Below are 19,548 nucleotides of genomic sequence, written 5' to 3'. Positions count from 1 at the left end.
GTTATCTTCAGGCATTCTATATCTTCTGGTTGGAGTACTTTGTCTGCTCTTAACTGGAGCATTATTTCTCCAAACCATCTAGAATTCTTCATTTTTTGGTTCAGAAGTTTTCCTTCATCACCACGCTTGCTACGAAACTGGATCGGCAATTTTCTGTAAAATGCCTCTCGTAGTCTCTGGAGTATGATTTTGTGATCACAGGGTGTTGTGAACACTAATCGTCTGGTCTCATTTTCTTGAGTATAGGACTTGAACATTTGTAGAAAATTATTTCCTAACAATATGTCAGCTCATGTATCATGAAAATAAATTGGTGGTGTTTTTACCTTGTACCAAGGTGTTTGTCCAGCACCGCCAATCATGATTTCAGTCATCTTAATCCCTTTACATAAGATTAAGATTCTTCTGGAAAAATCTCTTCCTGCAATCTTTAGTAATTCTTCTTCCAAATTATTTGGAAAAACTCCTCGTTTTGCTGTACAGATTCCAGCATCTGAATCAATATAAGCAGCAAAATATTCTGCCTTATATTGTCCATATAACATTCCTACTGGAATGTATATGGAGAATGGACTTGTGGTCATTGGATTTGCCACATCTTATCATTTGCCATAAACTCCATTCCATACTCTAGTCGTTTTCAAGGTTTGTGTTCCTTGAGAAACTCTAGTCCAAGAATCAGGCGATCTGATTCTTTTCCTGGAATCCCTTGAATATGAACTTCCAATTCTCCGATATTAATCAGTCCTTGGTAAGTTCCTATCATAGGTTGTTTCAAATAGTATATTGTATTACAAGGAAGTTGATTCCTTTGCTTCGTAATATCAAATACTATTTCTACTTCCTTCCACCCTTCTGGACATCTAAGCTTTCCCATGATTGAAAAGCTTTTCGGCTCCTGTTGGGTTTCTTGGATAGGTGTTTTTCCCCACCTATAACTTGTTATTCTATCTCCTTGAAAAGATAGTCTTCTTGATTCCAATCTAAGACTTTGATTCCTTTGTAGAATCGGTTTGTCTTGTATTTGGATATATGTTTCCTGTATTAAAGGAAACTCAACTCTTTCTGGATAAATTGCCTGTGCAACTTTTCCAAATATATCAGGTATTTCAATAAACTCATTTCTAATAAACAACTCAGAATGATGTGTATTAGATAGAGTATATGAAATCTGATAAGTAATAGAATATGGTCTATTACCCTCTTTCATCAGCCTTTTTTCCTTGAAATTTTGGTGCAATGTCAAGGCTCGGCTAAAATCTCGATCAGCCAGGTTGTAGGCTATTTTTGGATAAATTACTCATACAATCTTTCCGGCGCAGAGATTTCCTGAGATTGTTCCCAGTATTGAATCTTGTAAATTCCACATTCTTTTATCGCATATAGCAATATCAATAGGTGAATTTATCCCTTCTTTGAAAGTAGCCTTTATCATAATTTGGATTGCTCCGATATTAATCCAGGACATAGTCCTTGCTACTTCTATCTTGAGTTTTTTTAATTCCTCCTTAATTTCTTTGGAAGGAATTAACTGCATCTCCATTCTATTTTCCATAAGTTCCATCGGGATTGCCATTTCTCTTCTAGAAACTTTATAGATTAGATGATTCTTTCTGTTTCTTAGGCCAAGACTTCCTAAGAACTTTTCTACATGTCCTGCAGAGAATCCTTGATATCTCTGTAGACTAGGATTTTCTCTCATGATCCTTAGGACCATGTTATGAGATATTGTTGTCTGACTGAAGAACCCAGACAAATCTTCATGTGTTTCGTGTCGAAACACCTCGTCCTCAGTCAGATTCCGATTCTGTTCCATCAGATTCTTCCCGACTTAAGACTTCTTCTTCTTCATATATACTTTCCTCTGAGGCAATGTCCTCGAATCTGTATACCTGAATAAGATCTTGGTAATAAACTGCTTCTTCAATATCCGGGGTAGGATCGAAGCATTTAATACCTTTTTTTTCATTTTCTGGACAATTAGTCGAGATATGACTTCTTGCTCCAAATGTCCAGCAATTACAATCCTTGAAACTTTCCTTAGCTCGAGTATGAGCTCTTCTGAAAGTTTTCTTTGTATGTGTTCTTCCTGTGCTTCGAGATGTACTCGATGCTTGGGATGATATCCTACTTCTTGATGGTCCACTTCTTTGTCCAGATTTGTAAGATCTGGCTTTCTATCTAGACCAAACAGTTCTTGGTTTCCAAGAACTTCTTCCACTTCGAGCATAAGGATAAGTCCTAAAACTTTTCCTCTTATACATATGTGGTTTGCTTCCAATAATTGTTGGAAGATCATTTTCTTTACAACACAAAGGAGTTCTTTTGTTGATACCCCTTAAGAGTTTGTAATTCTTTTGTAATGCTGCCATGTGACACCATTCTGTCAATTATCCTTTGAGGAAAGAGGCTCTTCTTGCCAACGTATCTGGATTTCCAGGTACATATTCCCTTATGAGCATTTCTCTCCAGGGACTTGACATTTTTGCGAAGAAAAGCTGCATAGCTATATCTTCTTCTACTCCTGAATTCCATCTATATTTAGTGAATAACATAATGTATTCATCCACCAAACATATATCATGTAATTCAAGACTATACAGAGCTTGAGTATATTTCTTTCTCTTCTCTGTATCTTGACTGTTAAAATAGTCTACCTCTATAAATTGTGCTTTAAATAGGGTAGCCATTTTTTCAGCTTTCTCGCTCAGAGATTCTCCGGCCAGGACTGACTCTTTCATTTCTAACAAAGTCATGTCCCAAGCAATTTTCACTGATCCCATAAGACTCATTTCTAAAAGTTTAATGAATCTTTCTTTGTTGATATCAAGTGTTCCTGCTGCGATTCTCATAGCAGATGTCCAGTCATCTATGAGATCTTCTCTGTTTTTCAAATCTAATACATCAAGGTTAAGCATAATCCCATAAGGATGTATAGGATCTAAAACAGTTTTTTCATAGGGTGTTTGGTGCAAGGGAATTCATAAGGATGTATAGGATCTAAAACAGTTTTTCAGATTGAGATTCTCTCATGTTAACATTCTGAGATCCCACACTTTCCCTTGGTCATTCCTGAGTAGATGACCAGGTTATAGCAGGTATTTCTCCTCCTGCTGTGTTCATCTTTAGATCTACCACTTTGAGATTTGCGAAAGATTCCGCCAGCTCTTGTAGATCCTCCAGACCAATCCTTTCTAAAGTTGTCATCAGATTAATTTCTTTTCTGAGACAGATTTAATTAGATTGATCATCTTTTCTTCTTCAGTCAAAGGTTTTGACACCAGTCTAGCCTTTCCTTGTTGATGTAACAAAGGTTCGGTACCAAATGATGGTGGTAACCATCCTCCTGAAGTTCTTTTACTAGAACTTGGTTGTTGTTCTAGTTTTTGAATTCTTGTTTGAATATCCTTTAATATTCCAAGAATTTCTTCCTGGTTTTTAAGGATTTCTTCAACTCGTTGGGGGACAAAATATAGCATATTGCCATAATTTTGTACTGTTTTCTAGATTTTTCTAAGATCTAAAGAGAGCTTAGAGTAATTTGGTAGTGTCTCCGGAAACTTATTTGTTTGAATCATAAGTTTACCTGAGAATTTACCTGAGGGTGCTGTAGCTTCCCTTTCTGTTCTTGATATCTAACCAAGGTTAGATGCACTTGTGTATATTCCAAAGTTTTGGAATAGATCTTGTAAATTATTTTTCTCGAACCTAAGTTCGGATTCATAATTTTTCGAAATTCTCCTCCTCAAACATTTTAGTTTCTTTGTAATAATGAATCATGTGTTTGAAATAAATTAACCTTAAGCACTGATACCATTTCGGGAGCGCGGAGATCAACTAAAATCAAATAGGAAATAAGGATAAATTTGGCATTTTTAAAGAATTTTTCTCTCTCCAGCTACTAAAACCAAAATCTTTACTTTTTGGGTACTGAATCCTAATTAACTCTTATCGCAATGTTTGGTACATTGTTTCATGTTGCCTTCCATCTTTGATTTGACACAACGAGACGAGGTTTTTTGTTTTGATGTGGGATTTGAATTTATTATTCTTTTTAAAATTTTTTTTTTGTGAATTTAAAAAGAAAACGACCTTCATTTATTTAAAGATGCATAGTAAAACTGGCAAAAACTCATGTGAGATGATCTCACGAGTCGTATTTTGTGAGAATCATCAATGAAAAAATATTACTTTTTATGCTAATAGTATTATTTTTTATTATGAATATCGGTAGAGTTGACCCGTCTCATAGATAAAGATTTGTGAGATCGTCTCACAAGAGACCTACTCAATAAATATATGACCATGTGTTCTTAGTCAGATAGAGTTTATTTTTAAAAGACAAAAACTTGTGTGAGACGGTCTCACGGGTCGTATTTTGTTAGACGGATCTCTTATTTGGGTCATTCATGAAAAGTATTACTTTTTATTGTGAATATCGTTAGGGTTGACATGTCTCACTTACAAAGATTCGTGAGACCGTCTAACAAGATACCTACTCTTTTTAAAATTCATGTTTGATCCTATCACTGTTTTAAATACCCAAACATATATTTTCGAATTTCATTTTCTTTATATAAAAACATATAAGCATAAGATTTAAAATTTATTCATTAATTTATGTGAGATTCGCAGTCGTTACTCTTCGATATGTTTTGAGTCCGAACTAAAGCAATAATCTGCAAAATTAACTTATTCTTACTTGCTTATATTTTAGAGTATTGTTGCACCATATTGCAACGAAATCAGACTGTTAATAATTTGTTATAAGAGTAAGAACAAACTCAATTCAAAAATCTATCAGATGCCATGATTTCACATTTGTTCAATATATTGTTGGAAATTAAATGGGTTTGTGCAGTCGAACTTAACCTAAAATTTAAGTGGGTTTTAAATTGACTAAAAAAAATTAGATAAATATATTCCAGGTTGAATTATTGCAATATATTTTATTTTTTGAAATCAGTATCTGATAAATTAGGAATTAATGTCTTTTAGGACAATAAAATCATTACAATTAAAAATAATAATCAGAAATGCGTCGAAAGTTCACTTAAGCTTGTCGAAAAATATTGGAGATCACCTAAAAGGTCATCGGAGCTCGTCGGAATCTGGTTATCGACTATCATTTAGGCCTGCCGGGGTGATATGCCAAATTTAGTCTTATACAATTACACTGTATTAATAATGCATTATATCTTATACGTCTCATAATGAAAAAAATGTTATATATATGGCCTGCAAATATAATTTTTCTTCTTGTGTAATGTACTAAAATAATTAAATGTTGACCAACTTCCAATTGATCGTTTATATATATATATATATATACACACACATACAAGATCATGTTGTTTGCATGATATTCACTGACTTTTTCCTCACTAACATCATAATGTTTCAAGAATTTCCATCTTGATTTAAACCTAAGGTTTTTCAAGTTATGTGATTTCTTCAATTAATACAAAAGAATTATATGGTAAGAAGAGAACATGATTTTATTTTATTCTATCCCACAAAATTCTGATAAATTTAATAACCATCACAACCACCAGCTTCTGAGTTAATAAACAAACTCGGAAATCTGAATCTGGTTTCAAATGGATCAATTGTAATCTATCTATTTGGTTATCAACTCTTGTAAATCATGACTTTGGATTATAATCGTAGTGATTAAACTTTTATTCTAAAAAAAACTCGGAAATCCAAAAACAATATGTGAAATATGTCTAAAATACATCATAATATATGACATCATAATATATATGGCCCTTCTCAATGTTGTAATCCAATTAATCATGGATATCTTTGTTTAACTGGTTCCAAATTCTCTATTCAAGTAATCTACAAACAACCTCTTTGCACTGTCTGCATCGGAAGGTGGAGGAGGACCGCTTAAACTCGACTGCCCCGTTAATTTTATGAATGTTCGTCTGAGCCTACGCAGCTCTGGCAAGCTAACAGGTCGTGAAATGTTAAGGTTCGGTAAGCCTGGTCCAAGAGACACACCGTTCAAGGGACCTCCTATGGCCCGAGATTGAGCATCCACAATCATATTTGTTATCTCTTGTGTTGCTCTATCAAGCTCATAAAGAGAATTTGCCTCTGTTAACCGTGCACCTTGCGTCGCAATAGTAGGCTGCAGTACTTTCACGTCCCTAGTTTTCGAGTCCACCTTTTTTGTTAGATATGTAACAGCATCTACTATAGCAGATGAGGATTTTTCGATGCCATCTCTGGAAGGCCATAACTCGAACAATGGAGAATCCCAACGGTTTCTGCTGTCTGGCCTCTCGAATCTTCTCACCAGATCTTCGAAAATTTTGTCATCATAAGAAGAGTCTGATTTCTCGCTGCGCTCTTGATTCCATTTTCGACAAGTGCTCTCTTCAACATAACAATGGAGAACACAATATCTAGTTCCTGCTGCACGAGCCAGACACCAAAGCTCATATCTGTAACCCTTTATGCTGTTTAAAGAATCCACTATGATTATACTATCTCGAGATAATGACCTATCGACTTGTGATCTAAGCACTCCTCTCAAATTCTTTTCTGCCACCATGTCAACATAACTTTGGTTACGATCAAGATGAAGAGAAGATTCATCAACGATTTTGACTGATGGCTTGGATTCTGATTCTTGAAGGGCTTCGACCAGGCAGGATGCCGCGGTTGATTTTCCACTACACGGTTGGCCACAGATAACAACCAACGCCATCTGCGAAAAATAGAAACTTAGCGTTTTATACTAAACAACTTCACATAAAGAAATATGTACAAGTCCACAATAATATCTTATTCATCTCCATCAATGCCATTTCCCTAAGCACTGTATAATTCATAGAAAAATGATAAACCTTCGGCTTTCTTACACGCTTTCGTCACTGCGCTATCAGCTATGCATCCCTAACTTTCTTATGTATCAAGTTACAATTTAAGTTAGAAAAACGCAAAAACGCACAAAGCCTCAAAACCAGAACTCGAAATCAGATTGATTTCAACCGATCCCATTTATCAATTTTCCAATCTCCAAGAATCAAGTCTCTACTCCAAAACAAACTAGCAGACTTCCAACAACTCCATGTTAAGGACTAGCGGGATTCTTGCTCGTTACCTGGAAGTGCGACGTATCCTAACTGCTTAAAACTCACGCAAAGGGGCGGAACCGAGATTCAAAACTTCAGCTGTAGGATTCCTTCCCCCTTTCTTTCTACCCCGAAGAAAAATTCTCCCGCACCGGCAATCTCATACAGGAGGAGGTCAATGATGCTACTTATGCCAGTAGTGTAACGCAGCAAGATTTTAGGTCAAACTGTAGAGAATTGGAGTGGAGAAAGACGAAGAGGATCAGGGCTTTTTATGAACTGGGCCGAATCTTGAACACTTTTTGGCTTTTTTTTAGTAAATTTGGGCTGGGGTACACAGTTCACATAAATTAAATACTAATATGGAATTGTTTTTTCTATAAATTTATATATATGTGTGTGTATATTATCAAAAACACAAAAACTCTCGTGAGACAATAAACAAATCATACCAAGTGTCTCTCTTTAGGGAACTCAAGTCTTATTTGTAAAGAATAATGATGAAAGTATGAGATTGTCAATCGATTGCAGAGAACTCAATAAGATCACAATCAAGAACAAATATCATCTTTCACGGATAGAAGATCTTTTCGATCAACTCAAATGAGCCACAGTCTTTTCCAAGCTTGATTTGAGGACATAATATCATCAACTGAAGGTCAAACCAGAAGACGTTCCAAAGATAGACTTCAAAATAAAGTATGAACATTAAGAGTTTACGGTAATGCCATTTTGATTGACAAATGCCACAACGGCTTTCATGGATCTCATTAACAGAATATTCAAGCTATTCCTCGAAAAATTTGTGGTAGTATTTGACGACGACATTCTCGTATATTAACCAAGTGAAAAAGATCACAAGGAACATCTTCACCCGACTCTTCAGATGCTAAGTTATACGCCAAATTCAAGAAATACGAATTTTGGCTAAAGAGTGTGGCTTTATTGGCCCTGACATCCTTGGTTTTGTATTTTCGATCCAGAGGCTCCCACAATTCTCGAGCCATTTTCTTTTCATTATACACATTATATAGCGAATCAACCATAGCACTCATTATATAATTTTTACACAAGAAATCTGAATAATGTCATGTATCAATATCACTAATAGTCTGTACATCTTCATCAATCTCAACTGGTTTGGAAGCATCCTCAGTAAAGAATCTTGTTGGATTCTGTGTGATCGGATGGAGTAACATCTTATGTTGCCACATTTTGAAATTCGAGTCGTCGAATTTCTTAGCATTATCAGCATGACTCACATGCATAGTAGCAACAAAATTAGTGATCTTGATAATTAGGGGAGTGACATTTGGTACATTTGTGTCATTTGAATCAGTATCCATATCTGGAACAAATCACGTAATGAGTGTAAGATCGGTTAAGTGTTTAGAAAAGAGGTTGAATAAACACATAAACACAATATGAAAATTTATTCGATTAGTTTAGATGAGTTGGAAACTGAATTGAATATTCTCGAGTTTCAATATCAGTTTGTTAACATATAAGTGCAGAAGGAATTTAGGCTGACAAATTAGAACAAATCACATAATGAATGGGAAGGGGTAAGCTGAAGTGTAAAGATGACAGATATGTTTTTGAATGTTTTAAGAACTGAAGCTCCTATTTCACCCTTTCTTCTTTAGGAAGGTTCGTACTAGAAGACTTTGGATGATACAAGTAGTTTGCAAGATCCCGATTCAGTTTGGTCTTAAACACTGCCAAACTGAAACTCTTAGTACCTCAAATTGATTAATAGATGGTCTACAAACTACTATACACAAGTAATACAAAATGATACTAACTTAGCACGAAATAATCCTTAAAAGATCAGATACAATTCTTTTAAGGTTGTGCTAAACTGATTCAGTTTTTCTCAGGTATATCTATGACTTTGAATACTAAGTCTTATCAGGGAATGGTTAATTTTTTCTAAAGTCAACTCATCATATATTTATACTCTCAAAAATAGATTCGTTCAATAAAAAGTGTATATTGGCTGTTTAGTCCATGTCAACGCTTTTCTGAAAGTTCGTACATTGTTACGATCAGTCTAGACTTGTACATTATTGTGATCAGTTTGTTCAGACTTCTTGATGTAGACATCAGTTTAGAGTTATGTCGTAGACTGATTATGATATTTGGTAAATTGAAATTCTTTAGACTTATTTATCTAGTTTTAGAGCGATATCAGTTTTGTTAATTGTACCAGCCGTATCAGTTTCTCTTAAGTTAGTTTTGTCATAGTATTATTTGTTAACCACCAAAATGTACCAAATTCTTGATCCAACCATTTTTCCTTTTTTGGTGTTTGACAAAATAATGCAAAAATCTAATGTAGGCAACTGAAATTGAGGAGCAGGTGGTGAAAATTTATTGTCTGAAACCGATATATAAAATTCAATCTTGTTCTAAATTCCTGTTCTCAAATACTGATCCAGACCGGTCAGCAAAATTTTTTGTTTCTTCTTCCCTCTTTTTGTCAACACCAGGAGTAGCTACATGACATCGTAGAATATACACAACTGAACCAATCTGGCTGACATCTTGTCGATTTTGAAGGAAAGTTGGGTGTGAACTTAATCAATTTTGGATGATAGGTTGTTGTGAACCAAATCCATCTTCTGTGAAAGTGTATCATGAGAGATGGATAGTTGAGAAGTGGATGCGTAGTTCTTTTAGAATACAGCTGAGTGGACAACTAATGGACATCTTTGGATAAATTCTTAAGATCTTTGGTCACTTTGTCTTTCAGATTTGAAATGTCAGTATCAGTCAGTGTCTGTCCAGTCTTGATTTGAGAGATAAGAGAAGATATACCAGTGATACTCGTAAGGATGTCATCCAATTTAAATTATTCTCCTATTTCTATCTCTGGTGATTCGGTAGGGATGTTTTCTTTAGGAGCAGAAAATAAGATCAACTGTTTGCTTGGTTCAACATTATCCACTGATTCAACCAATTGAGCAAGTTCAGTTTATGGCTCTGTACAAGTGGAAAGAGCGACTGTAATGGCTGATTCTTTTTCAACTGGAGATATTGGAGCGAGATGAGGAAGCAGAGATTCAGCCACAAAAATTGTCTCGAAAATCATGACACTAGTAGGAGGAATTGATTTTATAATGATTGCTTCTTTGATTGTTCTTGTGTCTTCATCAGTTGACTTAGATAGTGTGATGTTGTCTGTCACAGTTTGAATGATCTGATCAGCATTAAACAGTGGGGTTTCCATGACTGTGTCAGTTAACACTAGCACAACTGATAAGAGTTCAACTGGGACTTCAGATGAGATATGAGCTTTGTCAATGGAGCTGGATGAAGGGGTTGGGAGCCTTGTGCTGCGGATGGTTGGTCCGTCGCAAATTCTGAGGATTTCTTGGAGTACTTGCTGCTCTTGGTGTCAATGTTGCTCTTAGTGTCAACTGGAATGAATAATTGTTGGTCCATTTCCCAGAATTTGACTTGCATTTAAAGAGAGCTCAAATCTGCATCTAACTGAGTGAAAGTAGCTTTGTCATCACGGATGGTTGGGCAAGTAGGATCGTAATTCTTTTTCGATTCCTCACAAATCATGGTAAGTTTCTTAATGCACATAAGGTTGAAGATTTAGTCTCGCCTTTTCATTGCAAGAGAGATTGATACAGCCTTCATAGCTTTCATCACCATTTTTCTCAATACCAGTGAATATTTTGAGCGTTTCTTTATACTTCGGTTTCCTGGTAGGAGTGGCTGTTCGAAACTGATATCATTCATCATAGAATTCGGTTTTGCTCTCAGCATATCATTGATCTCATCCATTAAGAGATCTATCTCAGTTTTAACGGTAGATTGGGGCAGCAACTGCTCAGCTTCTTCCATTTTCCCTTTCTCTTTCCCTTCAAATTGTTTGGATGAGTAAGAAAAAGTTAACCCAAATCTTGTACATTCTATAAGATCTCGAATAACCACTCATCTTGTCTAGCTGCTGGTAGAATGGTGGGTGGAGCAACTGTTTGAAGGGAAGCAACCAATCCAACTAATTTTATTTTTTCTTTGGGTAGACTGGATGCGTCTTTTTCAATTGGTTCAGCAGCAGTTATCTGAGAGTCAGTCAAGCTCTTCATTGGCATTTATTTTTCAAAAATTGCTGATACCAGTTTACCGGGTGAAGAAATCGGTTTGGTCTTTGTGGTTCTGACTTTCTTGACTACTGGAGGAGGTGTGATGTCAGTATCACTATGAGATAAGATCAGTTTCCTTTTGGGCTTAGGGACAACACCTGATTTGAATGATGGTTGCACTTTCTTTTTCACTTTAACCAGCGTTGTCGTGTGATCCTTAAATGATAAGATACAATTCTTTCAAGGTTATGCTGAACCGATTCAGTTTCGCTCAGGTATATCAAGGACTTCGAATACTTAGTCTTATCAGGGAATGATTAATTCTTTCTGAAGTCGACTCCTCCTCTGTTTATACTCTAAAAAATAGATTCGTTCAATTAAAAATGTATGTTGGTTGTTTAGTCCATGTCAATGATTTTCACTGTTATGATCAGTCTTGACTCGTACACTGTTGTGATCAGTTTTTTCATACTGCTTGATGTGGACATCAGTTTAGAGTTCTGTCGTAGATTGATTCTGATGTTTGGTAAACTAAAATTTCTTTAAACTTATTTATCAAGTTTTAGAGCGATATTAGTTTTGTTTAACTGTATAAATTTCTCTTAAGTTAGTTTTGCCACAATATTATTTGTTAAATACCAAAATGTATCAAATTCTTGATCCAACAACGAGTATACTAAATATGTTTTAAGATTGTTAACCAATAATCATATGATTAACAAAATGCAGGGAATAAATGTGATTATTTGCAAACCAAAATTTACAATTTGATTAGAATATAAAATCAGCCTTAAACACAAGAGGTTTAGTATTGAAATAAAACAAAATAAATCGATAAAAAAATTAACCAAGTTTCTCTTGGAATTGATGAATCTTACACTCTAAAGAGAGCTTGCCTGTCAAAACTGCAGCATCAATATATAGAAAAGCAAAAAACTAACAGAAAATATGTTGCAATGTATAATAGAATAACACTAGAAATATCATCCAGCAAAACTAAATTGTGTGAGGAAAATAATTAAACAAACAAACTGAGACTTGCAACAAAGTTCAATTTTACAAAGTTCAATTTTCTCAAAACATATATGTCCTCTCCATGAGGAGCTTGAAGATAAATACAAACATATGATTCTCAAGAAATAACGGTTGAACCAATTACGAATTAAGCATCAATTCACTACTCATGTGAACCCAAACCATACATTTATCACCAAAACTCAATGGAGGTCAAACGAAAAGGAAGCAATATGAAATGCAAGAGAATGCTTTAGTGAGATCTTGAATGTCTGTGTATGTGTGTTGGACACACTTATTTATAGGATAAAAAAAGACACACCAAAAATCATTCAAGAGTGTAGAATATGGAGAACTACAAGAGACTCTCACATGATACAATTTTTATTCAAACTTTAATTTTAATTCTATTTTACAACGATGTGTCCATGAGTTTGTACAGGTTTTAACAAGAGCAATGTCTATCTGAAAGAACAACATGACTCAGGGTAATCACAACTCTGAAATTCTAAATTCACCTTCAGTATGAGACCTACAATACAACATCATTGTCACCTCAAAATTTTTAAAAACGTAATTTTTATAAACTTCTCTACACAATTATGAACCCAAAAATACAACTTTTTTACGGTTTTCACTTGTCATCTCCACGCATTATCCTGCAACTTTTATTTACTAGCTATATTAAAATCTTAATTTATATAATGTGATAAATATATTTATTTTAAATAATTGTTAATTATATAAATTACATTTATTAATCATTTTATTTTGATGTCATCTAGGACTTGGAATAAACTTGAGCTAGTAAAAGGAGGCATTTAAGTCTTGAAATAATAATTAATATAAGGTTCATTTATGGAACTTTTACAAAACATAAAAAGATTTGTTGGGATCGGGAAAGAGTGTAGAGGAGGGGACTTGGTGAATGAACTCTTTCAAATTTTTTCTTTTAAAACTTTGATTTCAACCGTTTTTGAGGCGGTTGAAAACTCTTCTCAAACGGTTGGAAATGTGAGCCGCTATTAAGTGCGAAAAACGGTTCACAATTTCCAATGACAGCATAAAAACGTTGAAAAGCTTTACAACAAAATGAAGCTGGAAAAGTATGTGCTTGCGAAAAATAAACGACACAAGGTTTTTATGGATGTTCGGAGATTGAATACTCCTACGTCACCCCTTCTTCCTCTTCAGGAAGGATTCCACTAAAAGACTTTGACTTTACAAATTTTTGCCACAGCCCACTCCAATCAGGACTTATCACACTGCATGTTTTGGAACTCTTAGTGATCACTTTACACGTCTGGATTTTGAGAACACTTAGTTCACCAGACATCATAACTTAACAAAATAACCAAAAGGTTACTGATATGAATAATCTGTTTTAAGTAGCACGAAAATGATCCTTGAATGATCGAGTATCTTTCTGTTCAATGCGTGCTAATTGAGCGATGAATCAAGTAAGCTTTGAGTGCACTCTGAATCTTCAAAGTATGCAAGCGGATGATAATTTTACAGCTCTGAAATTGAGAGAGTTTCTCTCTTGCTAATTCTCTGTTAATATATCCGGTTGTTCCAACGGTCGGGAAGGACAAGCAACGTTAACCTAAGCCCCATGAACAGATGTGTCGCTGTCATCTTTAATGCATTAATTGTTCATAAATCGATGCATTTAATGTTCTTTTTCCTCAGCATAGTTCTGAATCACATCTCTTGAGGAATTCCCTTTTATGGGAAATGTTTTCAGCATGAGAACTTTGTATTCTATACTTGATCTCCTTTTTCTGGGATTTTGAAATAAATGCAGATCATTCTTGGGACTGGTGTAGAGATAAGTTGATTTTTGAGGCGGTGTAATACTTTGAATGTCTAGAACTTGTCAGCGAATGTCTTTCAATAATTGAGCAATAAATAGCTCTCTTTAATGATCCGGTTTTGAGAAAGATCATTCAAGTCCACACTTCTTTTTATCCAAACGGTTGAATTTGTAGACGGTCTGAAATTCAAGCGGTTAGTGTTCTTGTGCCTCTTGTGCTTTGGTCGATTGAAATATATTCCTATTGCTGAGTTGGACGGTTGAACTGATCCCTGTTATATACGAAAAATAGCTGTTTCCTGAAACAATGAAGTGTTGTCTTGATTTTGTCATACACTAAAATTCTTGGGTAATAATGATTTCTTAACAATTTTTCATTTTTTTGATGACAAAACCCAGCTGCAAAACTATTTAATACAGTGATATTTAAAGAAATAAGTAAGAACAAAACATTGTATTTCATTAAGTAAATGAAATTACAATATAAATCAAAATAACTTACTAAATGGATACAACAATTAATATTTCTTTTGACCTGAAATTCTTTCTGCTTTGGCCAACTTTCCTGGATAAATTTTCTGGGCAACTTTTCCAAATATATCAGGTGTTTCAATGAACTCATATATAATAAACAATTCTGAATGATGTGTATTAGATAGATCATATGAAATTTGATATGTAATAGAATATAGTCTATTACCCTCTTTCATCGGCCTTTTTTCTTTGAAATTTTGATGTAATGTCAAAGCTCGGCTGAAATCTCGATCTGCCAGGTTGTAGGCTATTCTTGGATAAATTACTCCTACAATTTTTCTTGCACATAGATTTCCTGAGATTGTTCCCAGTATTGAATCTTGAAAGTTTCCCATTCGTTTATCACATATAGCAATATCAATGGGTGAATCTATTCCTTCTTTGAAAGTAGCTTTCATAATCTGGATTGCTCCAATATAAATTGAGGACATGGTTCATGCTACTTCTATATTGAATTTTTGTAATTTCTCCTTAATCTCTTCGGAAGGAATTAGTTGCATCTCCATTCTATTCCCTGTAAGTTCCATTAGAATTGTCATTTCCCTTCTGGAAACTTTATAGATTAAACGAAGCTTTCTATTTCTTAGGCCAAGACTTCCTAAGAACTTTTCTACATGTCCTGCAGAGAATCTTTGATATCTCTGTAGACTGATATTTTCTCTCATGATCTTTTGGATCATGTTATGAGATATTGTTGTCTGACTAAAGAAACCAGATAAATCTTCATGCGTTTCTTGTCAAAACACCTCGTCTTCAGTCATATTCCGATTCATTTCCATCAGATTCTCCCTGACTTATGACTTCTTCTTCTTCATATATACTTTCGTCTGAGGCAATATCCTCAAATCGATATACCTGAATGAGATATTGATAATTAACTGCTTCTTCAATATCCGGAGTTGGATCGAAGCGTTTAATACCTCGTTTCTCATTTTTTGGACAGTTGGTTGAGATATGACCTCTTGCTCCATATGTCCAGCAATTACAATCTTTAAAACTCTCATTAGCTCGAGTATGAGTTCTTCTGAAAGTTTTTTTTGTAGGTGTTCGTCATGTGTTTCGAGATTTACTCGACGCTTGGGATGATATCCTACTTCTTAATGGTCCACTTCTTTATCCAGATTTATAAGATCTGGCCTTTTTTCTAGACCAAACTGTTCTTGGTTTCCAAGAACTTCTCCCACTTTTAGCATAAGGATGAGTCCGAAAACTTCTCCTCATATGCCTCTGTGGTTCACTTCCAATAATTGTTGGAAGATCATTTTCTTTATAACACAAAGGTGTACGTTTGTTAATACCCCTTAATCATTTATAATTCTTTTGTAATACTGTCAAATGACACCATTCTGTCAATTTTCCTTTGAGAAAAGAGTCTCTTCGTGCCAATGTATCTGGATTGCCAGGAACATATTCCCTTATGAGCATTTCTCTCCAGGGACTTGGAATTTTGGCAAAGAAAAGTAGCATTGCTATATCTTCTTCGATTCCTGAATTTCATCTATATTCAGTGAATAATATAATATATTCATCTACTAAACATATATCATGTAATTCAAGACTATACAGAGCTTGAGTGTATTTCTTTTTCTTCTCTGTATCTCGATTGTTAAAATAGTCTACCCCTATAAATTGTGCTTTAAAAAGGGTAGACATTCTTTCGGTTATCTCGTTAAAAGATTCTCTGGCTAGGACTTATTCTTTGGTTTCCACCGAAGTCATGTCCCAAGCAATTTTAACTGATCCCATGAGACTCATTTCCAGAAGTTTATTCTCTGTTGAGATCAAGTGTTCCTACTGCGATTCTCATAGCAGATGTCCAATCATCTATGAGATCTCTGTTTTTGAAATCTAATACATCTAGGTTAAGAATAACCCCATAAGGATGTATAGGTTCTAAAACAGATTTTCTATAGGGTGTTTGGTGCAAAAGAATTTGATTTTTCCTTGACCTTGTTCCTGCTGAGTGCGATTCTCCACCAATATAAAAATCTGGTTGGGATTCTCTCATATTTATATTTTGAGATCCCACACTTTTTCTTGGTGGTTCCTGAGAAGATGACCAGGTTATGGTAGGTTGTTCACCCCCAGTTGTGTTCATCTTTAGATCTACAACTTTGAGATTTGCAAAAGATTCTGCAAGCTCTTGTAGATCCTCTAGACCAATCCTTTCTAAATTTGTCGTCAAATTATTTTCTTCTCGGAGACTGTTTTGATTAGATTGATAATATTTTCTTCTTCAGGTAAAAGGTTTTGATAACACTTTGGCCTTCCCTTTTTGATGTAATAAGGGTTCAGTACCAAATAATGGTGGTAACCTTCCTTCTGAAGTCCTTTTACTAGAACATGGTTGTTGTTCTAGGTTTTGAAGTCTTGTTCGAATATCCTTTAATATTTCGAGAATTTCTTCTTGATTTTCAAGGATTTTCTCCACATTTTGTGGTACTTAATACAACATATTGTCATAATTATGTAACGTCTTTTGAATTTCTCTAAGATCTCCGAAGATTTTAGAGGAATCTGGTACTATTTTTAAAAACATGTTATTTTGAATCATAAGTTTACCTTAGGACTCTGATAAGTTCCTTCTTAATATCTAACTTTAGTTAGATCTTCCTGTTGTCGATATTCCAGAGTTCTGGAATAATTCATGTAAATAATTAATCTCGAACCTAGGTTCGGATTCATGTTATTTGAGAAAATTCTCCTCCTCAAACATTTAATTACTTTATAATAATAAGTTTGTATGTTTGAAATAATTTTACCTCGACTATGATACCATTTTTGCTAAGTACCCAACCCAGAGCTCCATGCTAAAGAAGATGGGCGATCATGTGATCATTCGGAGGGTGACACACAAAAAGGTACATATCAGTTTGCTAACCTCGAACTCTTTTTAAGAGCTTAGGTCATCCCCTACGGAGAGTCGCTGTTGGAACTTTTCAAGTTCGCAATCTTGATTTTGATGTTAACAAAACTTGTTATTGTGTTTCTAACATATTTAGTCAAGTGTGAAGTTGCAAACACAAGAAGCAAGCTGAAACTGAATTTTGCACAAATTAAATTTCTGGCGAGTTTCGGTATTTTGATGATATCTCTCAACTGGATTATCCAAATGACAATCTGCCAACTGGACTGATTAGAAAACTCAATTTGGAACAAATCATATTTCACGTCAGTTGGGCAAAATCGGATGTTATCATGGTCTAACTGATCACTCAATTACCGAACTGATCACACGAAAACAGCAATCAGTTGAGTTTGAGCAGCTGCGGTATTTTGGTCATATCTCTCAGCTCGGTTATCGAAATGAAGCGATTCAGTATGCGTTGGAAAGATAAGACGATGATCTACAAATCATATTCAGAAGTCAAAGTCTGAATCAAAGCTTAAGATGCTGATAAATGACGATAAAGTTACTGGTTCTGCACAAACTGAAATCAGCTAGGCTGATTTCAGCACACCAGCTGAAACTGAACCAACTGTTGACCAGTTGACCAACCAACTGAACTGAACCAGCTGCTGACCAACTGAAACTGAACCAGACCAGCTGAAGACCAGTTGAACCAGACCAGCTGAACTGAACCAGACCAGCTGAAGACCAGTTGAACCAGCCCAACTGAACCAGTTAAACTGAACCAGACCAACTGAACCAGTTGAACTGATTGAACAGTTGACCAGAGTTGACCAGTCGAGAAAATGTCCAGCAAGACGAATTTGACCGTTGCAATTCCAGAAACAGTACAGAAACTTTCCAACGGTCATATTCTTGTGTCTAACGTATATATCAGTGTTGGAGCCTATAAATACAACATATTGAAGATCAAACAACAGCTTTTGAAGTGGATTCAAAGCATGGGCAGTTAGCATGAAGATATCAGCTAGTTGAGAGCACAAGCCCTTGTGTGAGGATACATTTGAGATATACACTGTAAATGATAAATTCCTCACACACAATCACTCACACATAAACAAGAGAGTTGAACTTCAAAGATTAGTTGAGTGAGTCTTGCACAAAGACAATAAACTTGTGTATGTAGTCTTTGCATATGAGACATTAAACAATATGCTGATTGTGAGGTGCTGCCTACAATCTTGAGTGCTAGGAGTTCTAGTTGGGTGCTGCCCTTCCGGAATGGGTTTGTACAAATAGTTGTATAAATCAAAGTCTTCTAGTGGATCATTCCCAAGGGGAAGAATGTGTGACGTATGAGTGTTTGAAATCTCCGAACATCCATAAACAAATTCGTGTCTATTTGTTTATTGCATTTGCTTATCATTTTCACTGTTTTTAAAGATACATTGTTGAAGCATTTTATGTGTTCTTCAAATATCAAAATATTGTATACCAAGTGTTTGATAAAATGCTTCAACTGAATATTTTTACTCATTCAACTTGCATATATTTTAAATGGTTTACAAAATATTTAATCGGTTTCTACGAAGGATTATTTCGAGTATCTTCCGCTTGGTTTTTAACCAAACTCAATTTAATTCATCGGTGTTCAATATTTCAAGAACCGAGCTATTGTAGCTCAACGATTACCCCCTAATCGATCCCAACAGTCGCGCTGCGTGTCAGATTACACAATAGACGCTCGGGGCTATTTATAAGCTCTGATATCATTTTCTCCCAAGAAAATCAATCATTTTAAATATAAGAGTATTTTTGTTAATTTTATCTTTTTAGGGAGTTTGGGCAAATTTTTTTAAGTGTAAGGAATTAGGTTAAATAAAAATTTGGGTTTGAGGATTTAAAACCAATTTACCCAAAAATCAATATAAATTTTAAAAAACATAAATGTATACAAGTGACAAAAAATTAAATTTTAATTTTAAAAACATAAACGTTAATTAATTGATAATAAAAATAAATTAATTTATTATCCATGCACAAATTTCAATTCATCTTTCCATGTATTTTTTTTAAAAAAAAATAAATTGCACGTGGGCCTGCTCGTTACACAAATTTTTAATTTTTTTAATATAAAAATAAATT

The 19,548-nt window shown here is 34.7% G+C and overlaps 1 protein-coding gene across 2 annotated transcripts; it reads right to left on the bottom strand.

The window, feature by feature from the left end:
- Positions 1-5,667: 5,667 nt before the first annotated feature.
- Positions 5,668-7,387, bottom strand: LOC142523202 (protein KTI12 homolog). Of its 2 annotated transcripts, none has more exons than XM_075626873.1 (2): positions 7,155-7,387; positions 5,668-6,721 (listed from the first exon to the last, which is right to left on the bottom strand). In XM_075626873.1, the coding sequence occupies exon 2, from the start codon at positions 6,719-6,721 to the stop codon at positions 5,813-5,815; it is 909 nt and encodes a 302-aa protein (XP_075482988.1). In that variant the 5' UTR covers positions 7,155-7,387; the 3' UTR covers positions 5,668-5,812. The 2 variants fall into 2 exon arrangements, with proteins under 2 accessions (XP_075482988.1, XP_075482987.1); XM_075626872.1 differs by having other exon boundaries at positions 7,118-7,384.
- Positions 7,388-19,548: the final 12,161 nt, after the last annotated feature.

This window comes from Primulina tabacum, chromosome 13 (assembly GCF_025594145.1).
Source record: "Primulina tabacum isolate GXHZ01 chromosome 13, ASM2559414v2, whole genome shotgun sequence".
Lineage (NCBI taxonomy): Eukaryota > Viridiplantae > Streptophyta > Magnoliopsida > Lamiales > Gesneriaceae > Primulina > Primulina tabacum.
Note: the sequence above shows the minus strand (reverse complement) of the source record. Positions and strands in the feature narration are given on the sequence as shown.